The following is a 22,218-nucleotide window of genomic DNA, read 5'->3' as shown; positions in this document are numbered from 1 at the left end:
CCTTACACACCACCGACGCCAAGTAGCCTAGCAAGTTTGTGTTAAGTTCTTTTATTTACAGGTGTTCTTATAAAACATTTGATCATCGTTTGATTGCCATCGTATACAGAGAAACATATCCGCTTGATTTTGATAGCGTCGTAAATCTCGTTTATACTTTGGTTATGCACGTGTTATTGCAGAAGTTGTTACACATTGATAGAGTATATATCGTTCACCGTTCGGTTTTCAGTCAGCTTAAACTTGCATGCAGTATATACATAGCCGTTTACTTTGCGTAGCAGGCCGGACCAATTTGGCATATCTATATATCGTTTATTATCGTTGTTGTAATGTAATGATAGCACCGAATGTTTCATGGCGGTTGGGAGTCAGGCAATATTCATTGATTCAGACTTTTCCACAGAATATGCATCGGGGAACGCAAAGTCGGACGGCGAGTGGAAGGAGAAGTCCCGGAACGTCGGCTCCTCGGGGAACCAGTCGTCCGCGGAGACCTCTAGCACGCGATCGACCACGACTTCATCGTTGACTACGACCACGAGTTCGACATCTACCACAGCATCCAACTCCGGCACGACAACCACCACGGCCTCGACGAGAAGTTCGTCCGCGTCGCCGGCCACCGGCAGGAACAACGCGCAGAACAGCGGAGGCAGCAGCAGCAGCAGCAGCCCGGCGCCGACGACGAACTCCTCGTCAACGAGTGGCCACCAGATCGGCACGATGTCAGCCCCGCCGGGTCGCCAGGTGCCCAAGAGACGCATGAGACGACGCGCGACCTCTCACTCGCAGGACCCAGCCGAACAGCTCACCGAGATGTCCGTCCGCGGGCTGAATCTCTTTCGCTACGCCTCGATCTCCGAAGGCGTCTATCAGTGCACCGAGTGCGCCAAGGTCGACATCCAGAAAACGTTCAAGAACAAGTACAGCTTCCAGCGACACGCGTTCCTCTACCACGAGGGCCATCAGAGAAAAGTATTTCCCTGCCCGGTATGCGGCAAAGAGTTCTCCAGGCCGGACAAGATGAAGAACCACATGAAGACCGTGCATGACTGCTTCATGCCCAAGGACTGCGTGGTGCCGTTTGGCTTTTTTCTCTCGCCTTAGCGGGCGGTGCGAGGGCGAGGTAGGGCGGCGATCGGTTCAGCACGAAGAACCTCCGGCAACGCGGACGACCTCGAAGCCCGAGCGGACACGACCGCCGGCGATGGTCAGAGGAACGCGAGGAGCTCGATCTCGAGGCCGGTCCTGAAACAATCCCCGGCTCCTAGGATCCAGTCTGTCTTCAGACGGGGACGCGCTTGAGAGAAACAGTTACTCTGCTACGTCGTGTCCTAGTCTGATCGGTAGAGTTCTGTGATAAGTGTACCTAAGGTTCGGTCGTTCAACCATGCGTGTATACTCGGAACCAATGTAACATAGTCGTAGAGAACGGACCGCATGAATTGTGGTCCCGTGGGTCCACCAACTAATTCTGTGTACTTTTCGGACAATGGAATGGCGGGAAAATGCACAGGTACACTCGAATATCGGTGGCCTCGCTGCTAGGAATACATTTCGTACATTTAGAATCGTGATTGCTCTGACACTTACAATGATCTGTCCGATTTTAGAGATATTTCAACGAATTTGGTCGAATTCGATACTATAAATAGTAGCTGGGAATACTATTAGGTTACGCATTGAAAAGATGTGCACTGGTTTTTAATGGACGTCATATTTTTCGACGAATTTTTATGGTATTTGGTACGTACGCGTCGCTAGCAGAAACTTTAAGGACATAATTATGTGTAGGAAAACAATCTACAAATACAGCAAATTCTCTCGAATTGACACTCAGATTGTACACAGAAATGGATCATTTGGGAAGAGAACATACGATTATTTATGCATTGCGGCTCGTTTTTACATTTACCAATTCGGTAACCAATCGGTAACCAATTGTCCTATTTCATCTTTCCAAATTGCCCATTTTTCTGCATAATCTGAGCGTCAATGAGGGAGAATTTACTGTACCTGTTTTTCATCATATCCGAAAATTTTACATGAAACATATCCTACAATTTATACTTTTATACGGGTTTCCACTTTTACAAAATATTTTACATAGGCGAGAATAGAAAGAGAGACTACTAACCTCTTAAAGTTATTAAGATTTTTATACAAAATTTTATTACAACATGCTACGAACTTATTAATTGTTATTAGCCACTTGTGCACATACCAAACTGTCCACCTTTAGACGACAGATCATATAGTCGATGCAATTCATATCTTTTGTACCAAATAGTAAGCGAAAAATCTTTTAATAACACAGATCTATTTTAACGAATTGTATTCCGGCCGGTAAACTCATATTCCGTGAAAAATTGTTATCGGCGAGCGGGGGCAATTCTACACAGTGAATCAAATGGTAGAACACGTTCCCAGAACTCTACTAATTACCCGCAGACGAATTATGCACGATCCTCTTAAAAAGAAAGAGCCTCCCCGTTTCGAATTTCAGTCTGTCTCGCGCGGACCAATCGCGTGGCCCATCTCACCCCCGCGATGATCGACCTTCCCTCTGTATTAATCGCGATCGGTTTAATCGTTCGGAAAGGAGCCCGACGAGTGTTTTATTTTTCGGAAAGAGTGCTTGTCGGTCAGTGGGGGAGACCGACAACGACGGATCGGTTGCAAACACTACTGAGCGGGACGTCGCGTGATCGCGGACAGCGACAAAGATCTATCGATCATGGCGCGCGGTTGCTACGACAAAGTGCCCCTATGTACATTAGTATTATATGATCCTCAAACTGTGCAATAGCGCGTAGTGCTTGTAGCCGACCGATGCTTGGCTGTCTCCCTCACTCGCGTGAGTGTTTTACACGCGTTCACTGCGTTCTACTTGTGCAAACGTAAGTCAACCGAGACGAACTTCTAAGTAATTTTATGCGTTCGATGCTTCCAGTGTTTCACGAACTGTTATCCGGCATAGTTCATTGTCGATAGGCCATCCGATAAAGGGGTAATTCTCGAAGAAAAAAGTAAATTTTTTACGTGCGCTTGCTATTTGATAGGACTTTGCTAATTACGTACCGCTTCTATTTAGTGTAAACGCTTACTTAACAAATGACTTTCCTAAGTCGAGACCAAACGTTTTATTCTATATTTTGACTTGTTTCTTTGCGAGGAATCACCCCCTTATCGGTGGCACGACCGATAATTTTTTGCAAGCAGTTGTCCGCGTGGATTGACTACCATGTTTGATTGTATGACTCTCCGTACTGGTGAGTTGACATTTTAATTTCGCGAGTTTACGTTTGCATGTGTAGAACGCGTCCAAAACCACGGCGTTAAAAATTTTCTGTCGGGCCCCCGCGTAAGACACGGAAAAGAATTTTTTTTTAGATGGTCGCAGTATTTTACGCGGGCGTAGTCTGCATAAATTCCAATTTATATTCTCGTTATCTTTTGACAAATCAAAATTTAACGATTTATCGACGAACAAAGAATAGAGAGAAAGAAAGAGAGAGAGAGAGAAGAAAGAAAGAGAGAGAGAGAGAGAGAATATTTCTCCGGGAACCAACGAGCTTTCTCGTGCCTTAATCGATCGTTCGTTTCTTTTGTTTTTTTTTTATAAAAGTTAAGAAGAGATGTATAAAGAAGAAAAAGAAAACAGTCGTGCAAAAAAGTTCAGAGTAACGTAAGCAATACGAGTAATGGGACTGACGAGAAGACGTTATATGATGATAGATCGTACCGCGACGATAGCTTTAAAAAAAAAAAGTAACTTTATGTTTTAGTATCACGCTATGTCTCCCACTCCCTGTTTCACGATAAGGAAACTAACGAAACAATTGGACGTTGATCACGAATACGATCCCTTTCTTTCACGGAGAATTTGAAACCTTTACAACCCCATTGGAGCGTTCACGCAGCAGCCTACATGACCACAAACAACATTTTTTCTTTCCTTGGACAGACATACGTACACTCGTCTCAGCCCGTAACTTTTTTTGTTCTTTAATTTGTTTAATGGAAACACATGCCAATCACGTACATATCACTCGCTTGTACGACAAAAGGAACGTTCATTCAATTCCGTAGAACGAGGAGGTAGAGACCCTCTAACGAGATGCGCAGAGTTTTTTTCGCAGTCAGGATCCTTTTTCTTTTCTTTTTTTTTGTAAATCTTTTGTAAGCCTTCCAAACAAGATTTGATTCCAATGGTGCGTAGCAAAGCATATTAGTAAAATATTAAAAGGAAAAAAAAAGAAGAAAATGTATATTTATCAGAGAGTTTATAAACGGTTCGCTACGAGCACAGGAGACTCGTAGAGTTCAATTAGATAGTGCCTAAATAGAGAAAGAGAGCGAGAGAAAGAGCGCGAGAGAATGAGAGGGAGAGAGTGAGAGAGAAAGAGAGGGAGAACGTGAATTATACTGCATAGCAGCCTCGGTGTATGTACAGGTTTCTCTGGGAAAGTGTATTATAGTTATTACCAATTGATTAATTATTACTATTATCATTATCAATTTACCATTACTCGCACTACTATTAATGCAGCAAACAATATTATTTTTATTATCACCGTTATGATTATATTGCTATTAATATTATATTGTTTGATAAGAATTATTAACTTTTAGCTATGGACAAGCACCGATAAAATTGGTTATTATTATTATTATTATTATTGCTAGGTATATAAGTTAAATGCACAGGCAAGCACGGACACGTTATAGAGAAAGTTATATATGTATACAAACATAGTATATATCATGGGGCCCTAGTTAGTTCGGCTCCTGGACCGTTTGTTTTTTTCTCTTTGATTTATTATTATTATTATTATTATTATTATTATTATATTATTATTATATTATATTATACTTTTTCGTTCATTCGTTCGGTTGAAAAAAAATACACACAAACACACGCTATCTGAAAGAAATCTATTATATTTGATACACTGTTACAACGTTTTCTTTATTTCCGGTGGTTGGGACACACCGTATAATAGACGCTAGCCAAATCGAAAGCGACACCTGTCGAACAGATATTTTTGGGTGAACGCACGGAAAATAAAAATCACGATTCGTTTCGTAGAGAGACACAGATGAGCTGTTCATATATACATATATATATCCGTCGGAAAACCATGAAGTGAATGTTTCGCCCGTTCCTCTTCGTTATTATTCCTTCGCGACAGAATTATGATTCGTAATCGTCTATGTCACGAACAAATGCATGCGATTTGTACAATAACTAGCAATAACGAGCGCACCGTCAAGTACTTGCAAGAGAGAAAGAAAGAAAGAATGGTGATATGCGTAGTCTGGTGGTACTTGCACCGTGTAATTTCTGCGAGTTCCGATACGAACCGGATAATTATTATTTCCACATACATCCCTGGCGCACCACGAATTTACTAGACTTAAATAGTTATTCACTTGCACACGTTCGACCATTCTTTTCGGACAGCGAAACCTCCTTCTCTCACCCTGTCCCTCTATTTACTGTTCTTATTCCTGTTCTATTGCTTTTCTCATTCGACGAATTTTCTTCTGACCCCCCCGAGTTTTCCTTGTTTCTCTCTCTACGTATCCGTCGCGAGAGCTTTCGAACGAATGCCGAACAGAAAATAAGTGTGTCACATACTTATTTTCGGAGTATTTTGGTCTTCCGCAACGGTGTTTACAAGGCGCAAGTAAGCGAGCATTCGTGTGAGAACGAGCGTGTGGGATGTCTGATTGTGCGTATGGCAGATTTATGATTGTCAGAGAGCTATTTAAAAGAATATATATATAAACAAAATGAAAGAGAGATATATTACGTGAGAGGGAACGTGCACTTGCGTGTGATTTTCTTCGTTTCTTGTCCGGAGGGAAGAGCGCGAGCTACGGCGGAAAGGACGACGACCTTTCGCTTCCGTTTCGGCCATCCCGCGGACATTGTATTTTCTTCTTGTAGTCCTTCTTTTTTCTACGTCCAATCGATCGTTAAATATAACAAAACAAAAAAAAAGTAATAAGTGCGAAACTTTGATATTATACATAACGTACGGAGAACATATATAGCAAACGTATAAAAAGGATGGTGTCGATTACTTTTGTGACTTAAAAGCGTCCAAATATGCTCGAAGAGAAAATATATTGTTATATATATATATATAGAGAGAGAGAAGTCGTAAACAATGCGAACAACATCGCGTACCGCGATCTCGCTTGATTTCGTCTGGCGAAGAAATTTCTATTCGAAAGAAACAAAAAGAAAAGACAGGGTTGCGTGTAGAAAGGCTCCGCGGAGCCTCCAACGGTAACAGCGAGATGAGAAAGTTATTATCCTAATTGTATGAGCTGTGCAAAAGCAATCGAGGACGGTCGTGTTACTCTTCTTTTTTTTTTCTTCACTTTCCATGCATTGTGACTACCTTACTTACGTTTTAGTTTTATACCACTATTGTAAGAGTTCTATTATTATTATTATTATTATTATTATTATTATTATTATTATTATTACGCTATTACTATTGACATCGTCAGATAACGTTAAATATATTATTTTTAATTTTAACTGTAACGTCGGGTAACTAGTTCGCGCGGTAAGGTTCGTTTAGGCTTTAAAATGGATACCACAGCGACACATTTAGGGGGATGAAACGTGAGATAGCCAGACAAGATGCGAACGGAAACGGTTATTATGATTATTAATCGCTACGATTATTATTATTAATAATGTTATTATCCACGGTACAGATTATTTGGTCTAAGCGTTAAACGATACAGCTTGCGACGGATCGCGACGCCTTTTATGGAGGTTTCCAGCAACCGTTACCGTATTCTGGCGAGATTTCTATTTAGATTTCTATTTATATGCGGCAGTTAACAGCTGCAAATTTTACTAGCTTTGGCCGTCGATATGTATTGGATGTTCGCGAGTGTCAACGAACGGAACCGCTCGTTTTCGTTTCTCGTTTTTTTGCCACGTCCATCGCCAGAACTGTATCGAGCCACGGGATTCGCGCGAATTTGATTCGCACCATTGCCTCAGAGGAACGGTGAAAATGCAGCAAGGCGTTCGCAGAGCGACAAAAGAGAAAAGCCGAAAAAAATGATGGGACACCGTTCTATCGCATCTACACCTGCATTAATTTCTTGCGCGATTACTTTTCTTTTTTTATTTTCGGAGGGCGCGCGGAGTTTTCTAGGAACATTCGAGGAACGGCAACGCGCGCGACTCTCTTTTTCCTTAGCAAATTCACGATCGCACCGACTATATTATTATAAATAGCGAGATACGTATGTATATCCGCGTACTGGCACTCTTATCAATGCACTGAAAATAAAAAAAAAACATCCTGAGAGCATCGCACGGGGCACCCTGTTTCGGTAGAAGAAAGAAGCGGTACATAGAATATATAACTGACACACAACTACAGCAGGACGTTCAATATAGTGATTTTACGTTTTTATTTTCTCTTTTTTTCTTTTCTTCTATTTTTTTTTTTTGCAATAGAAAACAAAATCGCGGGAAACTCTTAAGAAAATATAAACGTTGCGAGTACAGAAGATCTATTATATATATATAAATATATTATATATAAATACTATATTATGTTATATTATATATTGTTCATCCTGTTTCAGGGTGACTCACGTTTATATATTTATATATATAAAAAGTTATATACGCATATATATAACGAGATTTAACAGCAACGGAAAAAAAATGGAAAATGCTGCACGTTCGCTAATTGATCGTCGGTCGTCGGCTGTACATTTATTTTGATGTACGTGCGTATACCTATATATTGGTGTCTGGTGGCGATAAGAGCGATAACAATTTGATAATTATTATTATTTTTATTTTGTTTTATCTAATTGTAGTTTCTTTGTAACTCTTTGTGATATACATTGCAATAGTCTATCCGACCGTTTATTTCTTGTATCGATTAGCGCAACCTTCATTAAAGCAAGACAAAGAAACATTAGATTGTAAAAGATTCTGTTTCACGATAGTCGCCCTTTCTTTATTGAATCGAACGGTGCTAACCGAAGTCAGCACTGGCTAAGTAGATGTATTATTTAAACCTGAATGCAAATAAAATTCCAATACATAGAATATAAGCGTTTCATCGGGAGAGTGTGATAAGACTAGACTGTCTCTTCGGTCTAACTTTTTTTCTATTTCACGACTATTACATACACATGTTGCACTCGTGACTCTGCGAGTACAGTTTTCCGACGGATGTGTACCGTTGCCAGTCCGAAGCAACAGAATAATGTTCCTCTTTGTGGACCATTTCATTCAATGCAGAAATAAAAGTCACGATTTTATTGCACACTTAAAACTCACTGTTTTCGGATGTGTGATATTCTACGATAACAATGTTCTAACGTAACGGTACTTAGGATAAGACAACACCACCCGATTGTAAAAGATTTCAATTGGTGCAGCGATCATCGACAGAACATAATAATTTCCCATACACTTTTTCGATCAACGATTTTCTGCACTTGCAACAAAATTGACTAGGTTGCAATCACGTTAGAAAATGTATTATTTCCAACTTGTTGAAACGAATAGTAACGAAATGTCTGGCGCGCCTATCTCCTGCGGAGCATTTCGCATAAAAGTCTGCAATTTAGACGGCGGATTTTGTATGCAAACTGAAATTCGTTTGTATTAATCGCAATATTTGTTTCTCAATGATTTCCGCGAGTTGAAAAGAATACGACAGTGCTTCGAAGTTCGTCAACACATTTTCTGCCACGTCAACCTAAGAAATTTCATAAATTAGGAAAACAAAATAGAACAAAATTATAAACATACAATTGCCAAATGATAAAATAAGACGAAGTTAACAATGAATTTCCGAGTACGTGGCCGACGCGGCAGTCGAAGTGTTCGACGGTTTCTCCGTTTTGCACCCAATGTACACCAGTTTTGTAACCGAACGCATAAAATCCACGGTCGAGGAATCAAGCTCGACCGGAATTCCTGCTGGTTTTCAACGATGCCTTCCTCTACCACGAAATCAATAGCAAATTGTTTCTCCCTGCCTCCGCAATCCGCTCGAGTAACAATAAAAGAAAGCGCCAGGCGTTGTGCAGTTCCAGAGGCCCGACAGTTTAAACTCGCCAAACTAACAATCCTGCGCCTGTTCTCTTTCCATGTCTAACCAGACCAGCTGCCGAGCCTGCCGACCGACATCACGTTCGAGATCTGCACGTCGTCGTCCTCGTCGTCGCCGCCGCCGGCCACGACGACGCCGGCTCGGACGGCCGAGGACAGCTTCAACGAGGACACCGGGGGCACGTTCATCAAGTCCGAGAGGGTGGTCAGCGGCATGCACTTTCTGACCGACCGGGAGGAGGACCGCGGCGATCTGTTGCTGCCGAAGTCGGAGTCCGGGGAGGCCGAGCCGGAGGTCAGGAAACAGGTTGGTTGGTCTGCTGCTTTTGGTACTGCTTCGGCAGGCAGTGCACCACCTGCGCCTGGCTTCGTTCGGAGGACGAACACGAGGAAGAGCCGCGGTTTACCGCGTCCTCGCGGAAATTGCACCCACAGAAACGGGCAGACCACGAGGAGACCGCTTCGAAGGCCCGCCCCGCCGCGGATTTGATAGGGTGCTTTCCATTCGCGTCACGGGCATTGCCGTGCGGCCCCGGGCATTAGGAAATTTGTTAGATATTAGAGAATTCTTAGCGAGGATCGACAGGAGCTTTTGTTGTTGCAGCGCCGGTGTAGCGTTGAACTTTCACAAGGGGAGATGACGATCGTTATATGCTTAGTCCTCTTTCTTTTTTGTTTCTTTTCTTAATGCTAGTCGGCTTGAAACTGTAGGGTTGATGAGGGTGAGCTTGGAATATTTTAGCTGACGAACTATGGTTCGCGTGATTTTTTAGACATTGTCCCTTTTCACTCTAAATCCGACAAAATAGTTTTTCTGACTTATTTCCGTTTTATATGGCTTGTTCTTGGTGCACTTTGCGCACAGGAAATTGAGTCTCGCGATTCGTACAACGGTTATATTTTCAGCAATTTTTTAAGTAGAAATAAATTCGATAATGTAAACATTATTTTGGAACCCGATATAACAATTTTTAGTGGTTTCTCCGAAGCATCAATCCAGTGCAAAGGGTTAATAGTGATCTTGTCGTTGATTGCAGCGGAGGAGACGTAGAGGGATGAAAATTATTGGTTGTATTCGCGAGAAGGACTAAAATTCGAGATATAAGTCTCTCGAGAAATCGGAATAATTGTCAAATTTTGTGTCAGAATTAATAATTTAACTTTTTCGATATTAGAAATATAGCCTTTCTTATCACAGTTGTGAGAAAAGGAAAGTTATTGTTGGCGCCGGTTTCTAATTCTAATTTCGAACTTATTCTACGCACTGGTGCCGAATAAAAATTAAATTATCGTGTCTTTATTCTAAATTAAATGTGTGTCTTACATTATAATGTCAACGTATTTACAGATTGGTTTATGCGCAAGTCTGTATGAGATTTCGATTTATCAAAGTAATTAAATTAATTTTAGATTTATCAAAATAATCCACGCCAATGCGCGAACGATTATCCTGACAATATCCTAAGCTTCATTTACGCTCATTAACGTTTCAAGCAGTTGATAGACATCATCGGATCGTAACCTCTCCTTAGAGTTCAAAAAGATCATTTTGTTTAGTTGTCTAATGCAGTGTTTTTGTTACAGCTGGTAGTGTCCCTAGTCAGTTACTGCAATATTGAAATGTTTGTTAAGTTGTCCAAACGATTTACCAACGGAAGTACTATACTCGAAGTATAGCGCGCAGAAACGAGCAGCTTCGTTCAAACGAGTTCGAAATATAGCACCAACGTTGTGAACACGCGAGAAACGACTTCATCCGAGACGGAGTTCTTTCTGTAGCTCGAATTTATTTTTCATCGAAAGACAATTACGAAGAATAGTCCATTTTATACGAGAAAAAACGATTTTCTTAGCTGGATGTCAGCATCGGCAGCCGACAATGATCGATAAACATTTTCGATGAAGATAAGCGTCGTTGCCCAATATACAGTGTGTCGTAGTTGAATTTGATTATAGTGAAGAAATTGATAGTAGAAAGCAGAAGAATCGCTGTTGTATCATTAAACTCGTTAGTCCAAGTTTCGGCTACAATTGTGAACTTTGCAGTCGCGAATTGTGAGTGTCCCTCTTTCCGACGTGCTGTTCGTCCTTTTAGAAAACGTGTTCGACCAGAAAAGAGCAAAAAGAAAAAGAGAGAGAGAGAGAGAGAGAAAAAAAAAGAAAGAAAAATAGAAAGGAAAAGAAAAGATCGGAGAAAAAAACGAAAGCGTGTGGTGTGTTCAGAAAGTTTTTTTCCGTTATAGGCGTTGTATTTACGATATGAATGAACTGTTTGTAACACTTGTTTAATTAGCGTATAAGGAAGCGTGCTTCGCGGATAGCAAAACTATATTTTCCGTCGTTCTGTTTGCGAGTGCGTCTCAAGACTTATTCCATGTAATTACATCCTATGTTACCGCCAGCAAGAAAAACTATACGGATCGGTTTTTTTATAGCGACAAGCGCCAGGAGTTTGATTGCCAATAAACTGGAAACTGTAACGTTGAACGATTTCTTATGTCACTCTGTGTACCAGCCGAATGGAAAGCACCCGAGGAACGTTTCTGTTGGAAAAGTAATCCTTCCATCCTTACGTTCATCTCTTATCTCGTTTGTCCCCGTATCTCTCTTATTAAGACCGCCGTTTACTTTTCTCGCCGGGGGTTCGTTGAACCGGCCTTTCTCTGCGTAACAGCTCGGCTGGAAGCGGATCTTATTTTTACGTCAATTTATCATGGGTGACACCTTTTCTGTCGGTGCATCCTCCGTCTGCTCCACCGCGCCGCGGGACTCTGAATTTACATGGGGAGCAACCTCGAATACGTTCGAAAACGTTTCAATCTACGACGAACTTTTCGGAGCCCGTCGCACGAACATTGCGATTATTAGACTGCGGATATTCGTGCGAAAAATTGTCCAACTCGATTGTAAAATACAGAAATATTTTTACACGTTGGACGCCGCGTCGGTCGCGTATGGGTGACACTAATTTTTGACCAATTTTGAAAATACATTTTCGTTGCAATACATTCGAACAAAATGAATTTGACTATATAACTTATATTTATAAAAGTTTAATTTTGTTATAAAAATTTATACAAATAAAGTTATATAACTTATATAACTTTATATTTGACTATATATGTTTCGGATGCGAAAGAGTTCTAATGTCATGATAAATTTCAACTTTCTAATTTCGGCGTAGTTAATTAAATTGCTTTGACTCTGGGAATTTTTTAGTGGTTGATCGTCGGCACTGAACGTGTTGAAAAATGAATCGCTTCTATCAGTAACTTTAATCAGTTGAAAATAGTAACGTTATTAAATTCTTCCAACGTCAAGCTTTTATGTTTTGTATTTTACCTACACACTTTAATTATAAATGCATCAAATCCGCAGTCTAGTGATTATTGTCAATGTAATTCATACAAAGTTTTACGGAAAACGGAGGCGTCCCTTGAATAATAACTTGTACTTGTAATATACTTGTACTTGCACTAGATCAGATTTCGGGTTTTATAATATCAGGGAACTTTTTAATTACTTGAACGTCTAACTAGTTTCGAACTTATTCGAAAATTTATCGAACCATGAGAGAGAACATTTTCAACTTGTTGATTGGCATTGCAAAGGCACGAACAAGGTACAAAATTGACGGTTACGTGTCCAAGGGGTTGGACACAGCGGCGACGTAACGCGGTTTTTGGTGGAAAAAGTATAATAATGCGGGTCGTTGTGAAGCTATAGCGATCCGATCGTTGGAAAACATACTGAATCTTTGTCAAACATGAGAAAATCTGAAAGAGAAGTCGAGAATAAAGAAATGTAACGGATCTGAATATCAAGTGTACTGTAACAAACGTTCGGATTCGAGTCGGTAAGTTTTAGGAACGACCACGTTCGCTTTTCTTCAAAATCGAATCGTCCTCCATCGGCTTTCGTCCCGATTAAAAAAAAGGAAAGAGACCAAAGAAAAACTGCCACGGTAGGAGCAGATTACATAACAGCAGTAACTGGTGCTTAATTTAAAAATGAAGTCACAGGCTGACTCGTCGTGTGAACGTTGACGTAACAGCGGACAACTAACAATGAACGATGCGAAACTTTTTGCGGAGGCATTACCGCGCGCCGAAAACTTGTTATCTCTTTCAACATATGAGATTCCTCGAGACGCGTTCCACCAAGGTTCACTCGACACTTTGACCAAACCTTGTGTTAACGTTTCAAAGATCCGCGTATTTCCGGGCCGGCAAAACGGCGTAATTTTATCAGACGGGTGCCCACATTGAGATTACAGAGTCGTATTCATTCGAAGCTTTTGCTCCCGGATGGTTGAATCGTGTGTTTTTCTAAAGGGGTGGCGGGTGGGGGGAATGAGCAACGTGAAAAATGGGTGCGAGGAACGATGATTAAACGAACGAGAGAGAGGGAGAGAAAAAACCAAATAAACGTTGTTTTACAAGCTGCTGGAATACCTCATTCAAAACGACGGTTCCGTAGTCTGCAAATGGTGCGGCGAGGTCCTACCGTCTCGAACCCGTTGGTACAGGCACAAGTACAAATTCCACGTCTCCACCCAGGTCACCCAACCGGCGCCGCTCTTCAAGTGCCACAGCTGTAATGCTTACTTCAAGTCCCGTAAGGGTTACATCGGTCATCTGAGCTCCCGGCATTCCGACAACGAGAACGACGAGAACAGGGAAGAGCCGGCCAACAAGAAAGCCCGGAAGTCCTCCGACGTAAGTCTTACCCTCTATCAACGCGATCGCTTCGCCACTCATACACCTGACCTTTCTATCCCCCCGTGTCGATTGACACTTCTCGCTCAGCGAAAGCCTTTCTTCTATCCACGCGCGTCCGCTCTCGCGGGTTCGATCGCCGAGCGAGTCTCTGCTCCGCCTATACGAAAAAACAACCAGAAAGCGACCGCGCAAGGATAAACGGCAAGAAGTAACACGAGCTCTTGATTACTTCATCGCAATTACGCAATCAGGTCAAGATAGTCCACCGTGTACAGTCGAACGGGAAATTCTTGGTAACCGGTAGCGGTCTAATTTGAACCGACTCCTAGATCGCGGCTAACGAGCCGCAATTAACCCGCAATTTATCCGAGTATTTCGCAGTCCTCGAAAATCCGTATCTCGCGGTTCCAGGATCCTTCAAGCTATTTTCCGGTCGATCTTTCAACCCTTCGACGATGTTTACTGCTACCGTGAGTCGGATGAACTCGTTCCGCGTAAATTTTTTAATTACCACTCTGACGAAGTCTTCGTCGCATTTTGCAATGACATTTTTACTTTCTGTATATTCTCGTATTAATGTCCTTTCATATAATAAGCTTGAGAACATTGTATCACGCGGCGCAGTTTATACGTAGCGCGATTATGCGATCCGAACACCATCGGTGTAAGTCATTCCGAACACCGTAGGAGGCTCGCGATATTAATCGTGTACCAAGAAGTCGCTTTCAGAAACATAATCCAGTAATTTCTTCTGGCGCTGTTATTCGAAAATCATTTCCAAGGCTCATTTTATTGTAGAGACTTTGCCCTACGCGATTGCCACGTGGAGAATATCGCAAGACTTTTGTACAGGAGTTCAAAGATCGAGGACGCTAGCCGTGTGAATTCAGTGATCCTGTAGGAATTTTTATCTGAGCTATTACTGTCGTAGACGGAGTATCTTATTAGATCGTATGACAAATAACTTCCATTTATCAGACATTTATCTCGTTTCCCCTTTATTTATCTTTCTACTTTTTTTTCATTTTATTTATCTCGAACCCTTCTCTATCTAGTGAAAGCGAAAACTCGTTTGATGGCTTGTAGTTGGCAGACACGAACAATAGATCCTACCTAGCTGCCTCGGAGGTTATTTATAACGCGACCTAATCAAATGCGTGAATTCGAAAGATCGCGCAAAGGTTCGCAGCCGGACGAGCCAATTTTTGGGACGCGTCGATCGTTGGTGAAACGGTGCAGAAAATCGTGGTATAGCTGGAAAATTCTTCCGCCGGTGAATTCGATGATCGTGCGCCGATCGTGAAAGCGGGGGCGTCGATTGGGCGAAGAAAGGTATTCGCGGCTGGCAACCCCCGTCCGCTTCCTTGCGCATCATTCGCGATCGTTCACGCTCGGCGAAGTAAGGGCGAAAAATGTGAAACGTGCCCCCACAGATCGGGAAAGGGCCGGACTGGGAGCAGCAGAGGGAGAAAGAAGAGAAGCTGGTGGCTGACATAATCGATCGTGTGAAGAGGGAGTGCGAGGCTCAGGGTGAGACGGTGACGAGACGGGGCTACTCCAGGCGATCCACCGTGATGAACAGCTAAGGGCGAGCCCTCGTTAAAGGAACAAAGGGGAATCTGACGCCATATCATCGTCGTACGATGCTCTCCTCGCGACTCGGCTCGAAGAACGTCAGGTGCGCACGGATCGATCCCTGCCGACGTTCGATCAACCCTTTCGTCTTTTGACCGATTACGAGCAGCTCTGCGATAATCCAAAAACAAACAAAGAAAAGAAAAAGAGAAAAAAAAGAAAGCAAACGAGAGAGAATAAGGGAGAAAGCAAAAGTAACTAATTAAGAGAAATCTCTCGAGTTTAAATGAGGCTAAGATCAAACTAGGTTTAACTTCACTTCGAAATCGGCGGTTCTCTGTGCTCAATCGTTCGTCGCCGAACACACGGTAAGCCGGTCCCTATCGCGACGATCGCGATAGGATCGGGTGTCCTATCGATCCGGTTCGATCCTCCGGTTCGCCGAAACAATAAGCCGCGTCGGATCGTCGCGTTAACGACCGTTTTACGAGGTTCCCGTTCGCTCGGTCGTCCGATGCAGAAGCGAAAGTCGGCAGGGTGGTCTTCGATCGCCGATACACGAGGGTCTACGAAACTATCTAGTCATAACGCACGCGCGGCTACGTATATTTTTTTCGCATCCTAATCGGCCGCGCGGTGGCACACGGTATATAAGTACGCGTTCGCCGTTAACGATGTACGCGCTAACCGCGCGAACGTCGCGGATCGGGCCTGGGAGCTGCGTGTCCACGGCTGCAACCTTGGGAGACAGATCTCTCGTCGGTTGAGAATCTCGATCGTTGGTTGATATCGTTCCTTTGATCTCGGTAGGTTCACCGGTCTCGGTCGCAATGAAACGCGAACGCGCCGGTGCGGATGTTGTAGTTTGAAGAGTGGTGTATTTTTATCGCCGAGCACCGACGGCGCGATGATTGTCGCGTCGGTCCCTCCTGGCCAGGCGATGTCGATTCCAACGTGCGAAACGAACTTTCTTCTCCTTTCGTCTCGTCGGTCCCGAGGCGGACGCGCCATTTTTTTTTATCTATCCGCGGTGTCGAAACGTTTCATCGCGCTCGAAAATCTCTTGCTTCTTTCTTGATTAGGTAAACAATGCTGATCGATTTTCGATTCGGAGATTGCACGCGTTTGTACCAACACAATCGGCTGTGTATCGGATATCAGGTATCGCGGGTATTGCGTCCGCGGCCATTGCGAAACGGACTGCGAGCTAGCAGAACAGAAGAGGATGGCATGTCCGACGTGTTTCCAAATAGCGAAAGTGATCTTGAGGAAAGTGTTCCATTTAATCCGAGCATGATCATGCCAGACGGGATCGATTTTGTTGGTACACACTTGGCGCAGAGCTCTCCGTCTAACAGTCGCTCGTTTTTAATCAGAGCTCGTAATCAGAGCTGGGTAATATTTGTGGAGAAAATATTTGGAACGCTATTTTATATAATAGAGACTCGTCGCGATTCAAATAAAATGGCACTTCAAGTAGGACGTAAAATTTCAGTAGATAAAATATTTTATTTCGACGGTCCACGGCTCAAGTATGAAATGAATATTTTACTTTGAAAATTTGAAACGTAAAATAAGATAGTTTGTTCTGGTAATTTCTAAAGCTAAATCGTGAGAATAAATATTTTATTTGGGCAATCTAAAACGTTAAATAAAACAGCTGTTATTTTAATAACGTAAAACATGGAAACGAATGAAATCTATTGTCTTTTTAAATGCAGCTATTCGCATGTAACAAAGTGCATCTTTTGTGTACGTTTACAATGCAGAGGAAAAGTACTTCGTTCGTTTTAGATTGCCGAAATAAATTCTGCACTATGATTTAGTGAAATAAAATTATTTTATTTGTCGAAACGAATTAAATGAATCAAATATTCTCGGTGTTTTTCAAGTAAAATACTATTTGAAATATTATCTCGAAAATATGTTACGACGAATAAAATATTTTATTTTCAAAAATAGATGATCAGGTGCATGATCTAAAATAAAATATCTATTTACTATTCGCCATTTGAAACACTATTTTACCCGGCTCTGTTTGTAACACAGAGAACGAGAACAACGAGAATGCTCGAGACAGTCGTGTCGACGCTACGTAAATTATAAATCACGATCGATTTCATCGAAACCGTTCGATACAGTTCGCGCGAATCGGGATACGCGTGCGAGGAACGATAAATCGGCATCGCCGATCCAGGACGGCCCGAAATGAAATTCATCGGCGCGAATGGAGTTTGCGATTCGAGCCTGAAAAGCTCTCTGAAAAGGGAGGAAACGGAGAATCCAGTGCCAAATATGTATCTTCCCAAGCGTAGGACATCTCGTTGCGTACAAAACACAATGGAACGTTCACTATGATACGCGATGAGAGCGATCGTTTGCTCAAAAGTGCAACCGTACTACTTCCTTCGATTGTGTTGGTTTCACTATTTCGTTATGATCGACGGGTACAGGTGTTCGCGTGTTTCATCGTGACCCGCATACTTGAGCGACGAGTCCCGACGACGCCGGCGAGGCGTCATACAGCGGCTCGCACGCGTGAACGTCACGACGCGCGTGAAATTCATAGAAGTTATATCGGTATACGGGTATTGATGCATTTAAATCGCGCGGGTGACGTTCACGAATCCGTTTGAACGGTTTCGACCGACACCGAGTGCACGCTCCGTGTAAAACAAGAAAAAAAGAAAAAAAAGTGACGAAAAGCCACGATTTGATTTTTCGATCAACACGACAGAAAATCAAATTGTTCGTTAAAATAGACTGCGGATCTTTACGCGGACTTGCATACTTTCTGTACCAATCGCAAAGAATGGGAGCAAAGTGTTCGTTCCTTTTTTTCAGTAACTGCTCGATTTACTTGTTAACTTAATTGAAAACGGCGCCGTTAATGCCGAGACACGTTGAAGCGTAATCACGATGGAAAGCTGACGACTTTCTGCGCGAGGAATACCATTAGTTCAGGGTCCGTTGACGAGGATCGCGATCATCTTTTCCAATTCTACTGACCCAGCCTTAAACGAGTGAGAAATCTCGGCACGGTTCATTAAACTGTTTTCTACACCAAAGTTCTCGACAATCGTGTTTACCATGAACGCATAAAATTCACAGTCTAATAGCCCGCGTCGATACCATAAAGCAACAGCCGATACAATCCTAACAACGGTTCTACGTTCGGATAGATTGAAAAGTTATCGCCGTGAAATCGTCGGCAAGAAGGCAAGCTCCGTTTTTAATACGCGGTTATTTGCTTCAGTTTATATACGTTCGCTCGAAGCGGCAAAATTCTCGATTATCCGGCTAACCATCGAATTTGTCTAACGGCATTTCGCACCGTGCGCCAGGTATGCGGGAGAGGATGTTCGCACACACCTGACACGCTCGAGCAGGTTAGTTGGGCACGAACTAGTGTCGTTAGAAGAAAAAAAAACGGTAGATAGATCGATAAAATAGATAAAAATATATCTACGCGTACACCGAGAGTGGTACGAAATAAATCTAATATATAATGCGCGTCGGCGGTTAAATCGGCGCGGCAGCATTATATGTATTAATCTTGCTGAATATTCCAAGAAAGTCTGTCCATTTTTTCGAATGTCTCGAAAGTATTTTAATCTCTACTTTATTGTTGCGTGTCGTGCGGCGCAACGGCAGAAGAACGAATTGCATTTATCTCGGATTTTAAAACTCACGATCACAATTTGAGTAGACCGTGCCCGCGGGGACCCTGGTTGTACAGACACGCCCCGCGCACGTAAACTGACTAGTCGTTAAGTTCGGTGCTAATCAAGAAAGGCGTAAACAATTTTTATGCCTTTTTATTACGAGTACGATTGCATCAATTATTTTTTCGGAACGAGAAAGAGAGAGAGAGAGAAAGAGAAGGCTTAACCCTTTGGAGGGGTCCGCGTTCACCGGTTCGCGGACGAGCAGGAAAAGAGAAAAAAAGAAGTAGAAAAACGGATTCGTCACCGGCGAACGAGAGAGAGAAAGAGAGAGAGAGCGACGGCGAATCAAATTCGTTCGAAACACACAGTATTTTGTCTGTAATATTTTAAGGGAAGTCGACGGGCGACTATAACGTTCGCGGGCACGCGACTGTAATTGTCCCGCGTGATGGCGCGCGGGCAACCGAATCTCCAAAGGGCTAATCAAAAGAGGGCAACTCTCTTCTGACATTGCGCGACGGATTTTACACGTAATTATGTACAGGCGCGTACTTGCAGGCGAACCTCTGCGCGTATACTGTATTTCAAATCCTACGCGCGCGTTATGAGATTTGCGTGCACATCTCGTCGTGATTGTATACGAGCAGAGGATGTTAATCGACTAACGTCGGGTGAAGCACACGAGCCACTTTTCGTCTTCGTTCCTCCGCCGTCCGACGGCGGCGAGCATTGTATACGGGTTCTTCCACATTCTTGAACGAGCGTCAACGTGTCCCTTTAATAGCGAAAACGTTGTAATCCGACCGCGCGAGTGTTTGGAGCTCATCCGGCTAAGATAAGCGGCGGTGCATGTAATCGATCCAGGCTTTCGGTTCGATCGATCGCTCGCGCGACAGACACAAACGAGTAGAAACTTGCTAGACGCTCGGAAAGAGATAGAGAGATAAAGAGAGAGAGAGTGTGTGAGAGAGAGAGAGTTCTCGAAGTCTGACTGGAATAATTGTAACGGTACCGCGGTTTTGGGACGTTTACAAATAAAACGGAACGAAAACGGCACGCAGGTCGTGCCACGGTTCGGATTACATTTTTTTTGTACGATCAACGCGCCCCACTAGGAGTAAGAAAACGCGACGGAAACAATCATCTGGATAGCAAATGTAAGTTACACGCGGCGGCGAATCGAAAAACGCTGTTTGTACACCTAGTTCGTTAACGCAGTGCGCATATTGCCGGGCTTCGCTGTGCACAGAGATAATATGCTCAACTGTAAACATTCATTTCCGGGCGTAACGAAGCACCGTGTGCGGCACATTGGTGTTCCAATTCCTTCCTTGCAGTCGACTAACACAGTAGTAGGTGAGCAGATACTTTATCGATTCGCTGCGGACGTGTTGCGGTGTGTTTCGCGACGTCTCCTCGCGTGCTTTGTGCCAATCGAACGTCCCAAGCCGCTCGAACTTTTTCGATCCTTCCACTTGCGCAGTTGTACCGCATCGTGAGAGAAAAAGGATAATGATAGGTCCAAACAAAGTATACGATCCGTTCGGAAACTTCATCCGCAGCAGCTGAACCACGGAGAGGATGATAAATGGTCACGTGCGTGCGCGAGAACATCGCGTAAACCTGGCACGCGTCCGTGCTGTCCACGCGATTTAATCCTCGGACGGCGGGCGCCGGGTCCGTTCGGACCCAGAGTGTTACGAACGTTCCATATTGATTCTAAATTTTGTGACAGTCCTATGGAATTATTATAACTGTTAATATTGACACTAGTAAAAGGATCAATTAGGTTTTAATAATATACAAATGAAAATTAATCGTAAAGATTCGAATGGACCTAAAATCGTGGTGGCTGCCATAAATGCTCAAACACGTCCGCCGTCCGAAGGTTAACGAACGGAGAATCAAAACGTCGAGCCCGACGCCGTGCAACGTTATCTGCTGCGAGGATCAACCTTGTTCGCAGCCCAAATCTTGCGCGGTACATCCTTCTAGACCTTCGTCCTTTGTCAGCGCTCGAGTGAAACGAAAGGGCAGAGGTTGCGAGGTCGATGTTGATTCGTGGACAGCAGGTTCCCGGACGATCTCTCGATGACCTGCCCTCTGACTGTAACAGCCACGAACCTTCCATTTTACCAATCGTCTTCCTCTTATTATGTTCTTTTGTACACGACATGCCGCGACACGTTGACGTAGGTGTACAGCGATACGTATACATGTAATTTGTATAAGTACCGGTTAATGTGTAAATGATTTCTAGTTGGCTCTCCCTTTAGCAGCGCGTAAGTGATAAAACGAAAGTGACCTTTTTCTTGCGGGAAAACGAAGAAACGACAATGCGCGGATCCCAATGCGAGATAAAAAAAAAAACGCGAAGTCGATATCCAATTATTCCGTCAGATAGCGTTTCCTGTAATAACCGGCTTCCCTCGTTTTGCGACAGTCGAAATTGTCAGTTAACAAAACGGTAATTACGCGCGGAGGAGACGCGAAGACGAAAAAAGTGGTTCGCTCGGCGTATTTCAATCTTCCGTATTGAATCTTAAGTGTTACTAATCGTAAGATCGTAAGGCTGACCTCCTACGTCTAATGCGACGATTCAAGTTGAGAGTATTCGAGGAGATAAATTATTTATTTGTTTACGATAAAAACGAGGCCGTTTGCGAATCGTATTTCGGGCGGCTCGCGCCGACTCCAAGAAGACTATCATTGTATAGAATTGTATAATACAGTGACAGCGACCGCCCGAACAATGCGACCCCGTCTAAAAGTGCACGAATTCCAAGAAGCACGTACGTACTATACGATTGAAAGGGAAGGAGACGAGAGAAGGAGAGAGAGAGAGAGGTGAAGAACAATGAGAGGAAATAATTGCGAACAAAACCATAGTACTTACGATCACGGCTGATCGCCTGCGATTGGCAAATATTACAACTAACGAAATCGAACATATTGTGCATTATATGTCGGGAAAGAAATAAAATCAAAATGAACCGATTAACATTGCGTCTTCTCAGTTATCCCCGATCGCGTGCAACGATCCTTATCGTTCGAGAAAAATGTCGACCTAACGCTAAACGTACCGCCGCCACCGGAAAAACAACCGGTTCCAGAGGTTTTATTTTACGAT

At 43.1% G+C, this 22,218-nt stretch overlaps 1 protein-coding gene across 6 annotated transcripts in view; it reads left to right on the top strand.

Moving 5' to 3' along the window:
• The window catches only part of ttk (zinc finger and BTB domain-containing protein ttk), a 59,362-nt gene extending 37,273 nt beyond the window's left edge, over positions 1–22,089 (top strand). For 4 of the 6 annotated variants that reach the window (XM_076521830.1, XM_033483161.2, XM_076521857.1 and 1 more), the window contains exon 5: positions 407–7,979. In XM_076521830.1, coding sequence (XP_076377945.1) covers positions 407–1,110 — 704 coding nt within the window. In that variant the 3' untranslated portion in view covers positions 1,111–7,979. Of the gene's footprint in view, positions 1–406; positions 7,980–9,174; positions 9,432–13,566; positions 13,843–15,278 lie in introns of those variants that run through there. The other 2 variants (XM_033483162.2, XM_033483163.2) reach the window with 2 other exon arrangements.
• The last annotated feature ends 129 nt before the right edge of the window (positions 22,090–22,218 follow it).

Source organism: Megalopta genalis, chromosome 1, assembly GCF_051020955.1.
Source record: "Megalopta genalis isolate 19385.01 chromosome 1, iyMegGena1_principal, whole genome shotgun sequence".
Classification (NCBI taxonomy): Eukaryota; Metazoa; Arthropoda; class Insecta; order Hymenoptera; family Halictidae; genus Megalopta; species Megalopta genalis.
This window is presented reverse-complemented; position numbering and strand designations above follow the sequence as displayed.